The sequence below is a fragment of the Semicossyphus pulcher genome, unplaced genomic scaffold (genome assembly GCF_022749685.1).
Source record: "Semicossyphus pulcher isolate SPU_LCO1_2020_fin unplaced genomic scaffold, fSemPul1.0.p SCAF_12, whole genome shotgun sequence".
Lineage (NCBI taxonomy): Eukaryota > Metazoa > Chordata > Actinopteri > Labriformes > Labridae > Semicossyphus > Semicossyphus pulcher.
Genome location: NW_027211626.1, coordinates 10,285,712 through 10,292,265, shown reverse-complemented (window position 1 = coordinate 10,292,265; position 6,554 = coordinate 10,285,712). Strand labels below are relative to the sequence as shown.

The 6,554-nt window shown below is 45.6% G+C and overlaps 1 protein-coding gene across 3 annotated transcripts in view; it reads right to left on the bottom strand.

Annotated features, from left to right (window-relative positions):
- Nucleotides 1-4: 4 nt before the first annotated feature.
- The window catches only part of col17a1b (collagen, type XVII, alpha 1b), a 28,477-nt gene continuing 21,927 nt past the window's right edge, over nucleotides 5-6,554 (bottom strand). For all 3 annotated transcript variants that reach the window (XM_069658961.1, XM_069658960.1, XM_069658962.1), the window contains 14 exons: nucleotides 5,618-5,701; nucleotides 5,457-5,495; nucleotides 5,248-5,364; nucleotides 5,044-5,163; nucleotides 4,850-4,960; nucleotides 4,617-4,751; nucleotides 4,410-4,526; nucleotides 4,106-4,318; nucleotides 2,299-2,448; nucleotides 1,948-2,175; nucleotides 1,466-1,630; nucleotides 1,257-1,337; nucleotides 1,084-1,167; nucleotides 5-989 (listed from right to left, as the gene is read on the bottom strand). In XM_069658961.1, the coding sequence (XP_069515062.1) occupies nucleotides 934-989; nucleotides 1,084-1,167; nucleotides 1,257-1,337; nucleotides 1,466-1,630; nucleotides 1,948-2,175; nucleotides 2,299-2,448; nucleotides 4,106-4,318; nucleotides 4,410-4,526; nucleotides 4,617-4,751; nucleotides 4,850-4,960; nucleotides 5,044-5,163; nucleotides 5,248-5,364; nucleotides 5,457-5,495; nucleotides 5,618-5,701 (1,700 nt within the window). In that variant the 3' untranslated portion in view covers nucleotides 5-933. The remainder of the gene's footprint in view (nucleotides 990-1,083; nucleotides 1,168-1,256; nucleotides 1,338-1,465; nucleotides 1,631-1,947; nucleotides 2,176-2,298; nucleotides 2,449-4,105; nucleotides 4,319-4,409; nucleotides 4,527-4,616; nucleotides 4,752-4,849; nucleotides 4,961-5,043; nucleotides 5,164-5,247; nucleotides 5,365-5,456; nucleotides 5,496-5,617; nucleotides 5,702-6,554) is intronic.

Genomic DNA, 6,554 nt, shown 5'->3' with positions numbered 1-6,554 from the left:
AGACTCACAAGTCCAAAAATAGATTTATTTGTGTGTCTTTCAAATGTATTGATCAGATGTCAATAAGTTGAATCATGTAAAACATAACCTGGGAACATTTTTATAATTTAATCTTTCCAACACTTAAAGGTATAAAGAAAATATATCAATTTCAGTGCGCTCTTATACAAAAATATACAACCAATCAGTTATTACTTAGTGATTATCTGAGTCTGTCTTCTAACCATGTGAGCGAAATGTATTCCTGGTTTTAACCTACAAACCAAACTCACCCTGATGCACGATGACCCTCACCCTCACTGTCAGGTTCAGATCATAAGGCATTTAAATATTTAAAGATGCATATTGCTTTTTGTGTGTGGGGTTAATGGATAACTTGCCAGGGGTCTTAAGCATTGGATAATGGCTTGATTAATGTAAATAATCTGACACTATTGTAGTCGTTTTATGAAACATTTAACACTTATAATATTCCTCAATACAGTATAATCCTCACGAAACAATGAATACAAAAAAACAACAGTACACCAGACACTCAAGTTACACAAGCAGTGGGAAAAGATGCAAAGTGCAAATGAAAAAAATCAGCTTCTTATTGCTTAAAAATAGATATTCTCTTAAACAAAGCTGCCCCTGGAAAAACGCAAGCTTCATACTAAGCAAAGTAAACATTATACACCCACATGTTGAAGTAACATGAAGTCTGTGTTACATAAACACCGACCAGCAGCTGAATCCAAACCTCTACTGCCCTGAAAGCTTTTATTCTGTAAAGAAACCGATGCATTTTTTGCGTGCTTTTATTTTCTTAAATTGTCCTCTGACTTTTCTACACATGGAAACAATAAGGAGCATTTTGACTACTTGCATTGCTACAGTTTGAAGACCTAAAACAAAGATGAGTAAAAATGAAATGATACAGTAGTTTGTTCTTTAGGCGCCGTGGGCTTGACGGCGAGGCTTCCTGTGACGACCGACCACTTTATTCTCTGCAGTGGATGAAAGAGAAATGGTTTAGTGATGAGCTTCCTGTACGTAACACTGGATCTTTTTTTTATATCTTTAACATTCGAGGGAGGTTACCTGCATCCCTCTTCTGTATTCTGTGTGGAATCTGGACACTGTATGACCCGGGTAGTCCTGGTAAACCTGGCTGTCCACGATCACCTGTGAAGAAATGAAGCATCCCTTCAGCAAAACTGGAATTACCCTAAAAAAAAAATATTATTTTTCATGTCAGATCTGTTTAAATGTACCCTTGTCTCCTCTGGGTCCTGGATACCCTCTGTCTCCCTTTAGTCCAGCGATTCCTGGAGGGCCGGGGATGGTGCCGTATCCTGCGCCAGAGCGAAAGCACACATTTAATCAGGATGAAGCAACATTTTCCAACGAGGCTTACATAAGCCCGTGCAGCTTTTTCATTGCTGTAACACAGTAAAAAAAAGTGGAAACTCTGTATCCTCACTTCTGAAGAAGTCCATGAGGTCAGCTGTGACGTTGCCGTAGGCTCCGATGACGCGGCTCACACCAGGTGGTCCGGGAGGGCCGGGTGGACCGACGGGGCCTTGAATGGCTCTGACATTCGCCTTGGAAGGACCATCGACCAGATACTCCTGCAGCAGGCCTTGATCTAGAGGAAGGAGTCGTATTAAAGAAGTGTAGTGATGCTCATGTGGTCTACTTTAATCACTGTCGGCCAGAGTAGTAGTTACTAGTATCAAAGTAATCAACCGATGGGTAAATGTACGTCCATGAATATGTTTCAAACAGGAAGTGCTAATAGCTGCATACATCTAATGCTGTTAATATGACATCATGTAAACAAATACAGAGCTCAAGTTGTAGCCCACAGTGTAATTCAGCCATAGCATCCTCCTACTAGGCATTATGGGAAGTGTAGTTATATCTACCAAATCAAAGTAAGAAAGACAGCTGTAATGGACTCACTCTTGATGTAATCTGTGACTTTTATGGCGACGCTGGAGTAGTCCATGTGCTCAGCGAGCTGGCTGATATCGACGTCAGAGCGCCTGGAGCCGGAGCGAGAGTCGCCCTGAGAGTAGCTGTGACCCTGCGCGTAGCTCTGGATGTAACCCGGCTCGCCACGCTCTCCTTTGTGTCCCCTCGGTCCAGGAGGCCCGGGAGGTCCGATGATGGCACGACGGACGTTGTCGCCTAAAAGTAATTAGAGTTCATTTGTGATATCTGCAGCCATGTGTGTTGCTGGTTTAATCCAGTTTGACTGCAGATACTGATCTCGTGTCTTTAATCTGCGTGTGTGGGAGGTGAGGAGCTTACTGGTCAGATAGTCCTGTACTTCAGCGCGGATGCTTTCTCGTTGGAGGTTTCCATTGTAGGAAATCGTTCCAGAGTAACTGCCTGGTGGACCCTGTGGTCCCTGTGGACCCTGAGGACCAGGAGGACCTTGGAGACCTCTGAACCCAGAGCCTGAGAAAGATTAAATTCAGCGTTAGTGTCATTCTGTGTGCACGGCAAGCTGAGGAAGCCTTGTTCAGTCGATAATGTAATAAAGGAGTGCAAAGAAACAACACTCACAAAAGCAGTTCAGTTGAACTAAAACCTTCATCTACACAAAGGACGCTTTAATACACGAAAATCGTGTTTTTTGCCGCCCTCTAGTGGTTTGACCTGCCGCTGCTGCAGTGATGAAGCTGTGTACTCCAGGGGTGTGTCAGTACATCATGACATCACAGAGGTGTTGGTCTTCCAGGTTGGAAGAGAGGTACTGCCCCAAGCGTAGGAGTTCAAGTATCTAGGGGTCTTGTTCACGAGTGGGGGTAAAACGGACCGTGAGATTGACAGACGGGCGGGTGCAGCGTCAGCAGCATTGCGGGCATTGTGCCGGATCGTCGTGGTGAAGAAGGAGCTGACCCGTAAGGCGAAGCTCTGAATTTACCAGTCGATCTACGTTCTAACCCTCACCTATGCTCACGAGCTTTGGGTAGTGACCAAAAGAATGAGATTGCGGATACAAGAGGCCGAAGTGAGTTTCCTCCATAGGGTGTCTGGGCTCAGCCTTAGAGACAGGGTAAGGAGCTCGGAGATCCAGAGGGAGCTCGGAGTAGAGCTGCTACTCCTTCGCATCAAAAGGAGCTAGTTGAGGTGGTTTGGGATTAGGATGCGTTCTGGGCGCCTCCCTGTGTAGGTTTTCCAGGCACGTCCAACTGCAAGGACATCCCTGGTAAACCCAGAGCTCAATTTAGGGGTTATATACCCCACCTGGCCTGGGGACACCTTGGGATCCCCCAGGAGGAGCTGGGAAATGCTGTTAGTGAGAGGGACGTCTGGGCTAACTTGCTTAACCTGCTGCCATCGCGACCCGACCCCGAATAAACGGAGGAAAATGGATTGATGGATCGTTTCTGTATTTGCAGCACGTTTGATGTTATTGCATTTGTTTTGCATGTGTTTTTGAACCTGCATCGCTTCTGAATTTGCAGCCCGTTTCTTCTCATGGAAATCGTTTGGACCGTGGGCTGCAGTGTAGCATGAAGTGATTGGACTAAAACTGCCGTATGTTGGTATATTTTACACAATTAAGGGTTGATTTTCAGGGTTTTATCCGCTCTACACATCACCTTTTGTTTTTGGTTTAATAAGTCTGTGATATAAGTATTAATATTTAATCCTGTTTTCAGAGAATGAGCTCTCAGGGAGGCGCTGATGATGATAATTAATGTTTTAATGAGTTTCTACTCCTCTTTATCTCTTCTAAGGATAATTATTCCTATCATTTAACCTGAGGGGCCTTTAAACAACATAAATGTATATAATATTAATGTACTGTAATTATCACCATTTAAACTGTACTGTTCACTGTGTAATAATCCTGGATGTTGATTGTGGAGGGACAGTTTTAAAATAATATCCTCATTAAAATTAAATCTGTTTTAGTGACGATTAAATGATATAGAGATTACAATATTTAACCATTGGATTACCCGGCTACGTCGATGGAAGCAATAGCACTAATAGTAGCTGTAGCTGAATATTATGAATACGTTTTCAACACACTTTTTGGCCTCATATTCTCTTGTAAATCAGTCATAAGACACATGATGTTGATCCTCTCTGTCAAACTCACCCTGCAGGTACCGCTGAATCTCCTCCAGGCTGTAGCCACGCGTTCCCGATCCCGTTCCCGTTCCCGCTCCCACTCCGTACACGGTGGAAGAGGAGTATCCCGGCGGCCCCTGAGGGCCAGCAGGGCCAGCAGGGCCAGGCTGCCCTGGGACCCCAGGAGGACCAGGAGGACCATGTTGTGTGACAGAGTTTATCCAAGAGCGGAAATCAGGGTCTAAACAGGCGAAGATACGAGAAGATGATGAACATGTCCAAATCATTCTGTACACCGCTTGTCTCCCAGTGAAGATGATCACATGACTTACTTCTGGCCAGTTCAGAATAATCGATCGTAGCCGTGAAGCCAGTTCCTCCGGCGCCATAAGCCACTGAAGGACCAGGTGGACCAGGAGGCCCAGGAGGACCTTGAGCAATCCCTCTCTCTGAACATCACAATAAAGCAGTTTGATTGATTGATTGATCGATCAGGTACAGACACAAGTTTCAGGGTTATTGATTTCTCTTTTGCTTACTGTTCATGATATCGAAGACGTATCTGGCGACCACCTCCACATTGTAACTGCCAGAGACGTCTCCTGACGCCCCTGGAGGTCCGGCCGGTCCTTGTGGCCCTGGTGGTCCTGACAAATATCTCCTCACATCGTCTCCTAGATGGATCACAGCAGAGACGCGTGGTTAGCCGAGTGGAGTTAAGATGATGTTGAAAAGTTTAACATTGGGGCCATGTGTATTATGTGGCACTCACTCTGAAGCATGGCGATGAGACCACTGACCGAGAAGGATCCAGATCCGGGTCCAGGAGGACCAGGTGGACCTGGAGGACCCTGGACGCCAATGCTGAGGCCTGAACCTGAACCTGGAATTGCACAACACGTTAATGGTGGCCGCAATTCTACTTTAATTACATTACAATGACAATTCTGAGGAAAACCAGCTTACGTTGAATGTACGCAATGATTCGAGTGGAGATGTCCTCCATGGAGCCTGAGAAGGTTCCGGGGATTCCAGGGGGCCCAGGTGGACCTGGAGGTCCTTGGACAACAGACTGTCTGCTTCTAGCTGCAGGGAACAAATAAAACATTGTTAAACTCTTTTCTTTCCCCCTGACACCCTGCGAGCTTATGACCGGATAAAAACTCTTACTTAGGTAGTCGCTGATGTACTGCCGCATCTCGCTAGAGGAAGAGAAGGAGCCTTGGGGACCTTGTGGGCCAGGAGGACCGGGAGGACCAGGAGGACCTGATGCCACTGAGATGGAGCCTGAACACAAATTAGATAGTTAAGACCCTGAAGATGTTTTGAGGAATCTAATTTAAAAGCCATTGTTAGTAATTATTATGATTTCTCTCTACCTCTTGAAGAGCCTGGAATTCCAGGAAATCCGGTGTCCCCTTGGAAATAAGAAACAGAATCATTATCTACATGTCGCACACAGACAGATACACTGTTAAGTCTGAAATACAGACAAGAAACACAGACTACAGTCTCAGATTCAAAGTGTTGGCAGGTTTACCTTTGTGTCCTTGTGGTCCAGGAAGTCCAGGAGGCCCAGGAGGACCGGGTGGCCCAGGGGTTGCGTGCGATCCGGAATATGATACTGTCAGGAAGAAATGAATATAAAGTGACATTACACATATTGTTCATTAAGCCTATTCCACAAACAAGTGTGTCTTTAGCGCCTTATACACTGCTGGTTCAAGGCGGGATTATTACTCCTCTGTAACGTTCCGTCTTCTATGTAAAACGCACAGAGACGGAATGGTGGGGCGAAGTCGTTCCGTCTTTGAGCCGGCGAAACGCGGTCCGTGTGAACCGCAGAGCCGGCAGGGCTGAACAGCGGCGTGTGTGTATGTGAAGCACGCGCTATTTGATCAAACCTCGCGCACGTTTTGCTTCCGCAACGTCGGAACGCTCTGCTAAAACACACTGGGACGGCTTAACTCCTGCGTTGCTTGGTCCAATGCAATCTCGGATCGTATTGGCTACAGTCTGAGACGTTATAGCCTCTGGGGACACCGGTGAACGTGCCGGGCGGTAAGCGATAAACGACTTCCCGTCAAGACCGTTTTGTTGTGATTTACTTGTTATTAACGGGTCTTACCTTTGCCGAAATTTCAACATCATGATGCAGATTTTTAAGAAGTAAAAATTTAAGCGTTGTCAGGTCTGTCCTCAAGAGGAGAAGAAAACTTTTAAAAAGCTCGTTTGCTGAACGGAGGTCGGATCGATCTGATGCATTCGAGGAAGTCGGGAAATCTGAACGCTGAACGGCTTTCTGATAGCATCAAGGGCATTTCATCTCAAGTTAAATTTTAGATCTAGAACGGATTGTTAGCTGAACTTACATGCAGATGTCTGTTTATAGAGATTAATAAGAAGCTAAATCGTCGTCAGATCACGCTGATGGGAGCTGGGAGCCTGCTGATTGATTGGTCAATATTACTCGGACT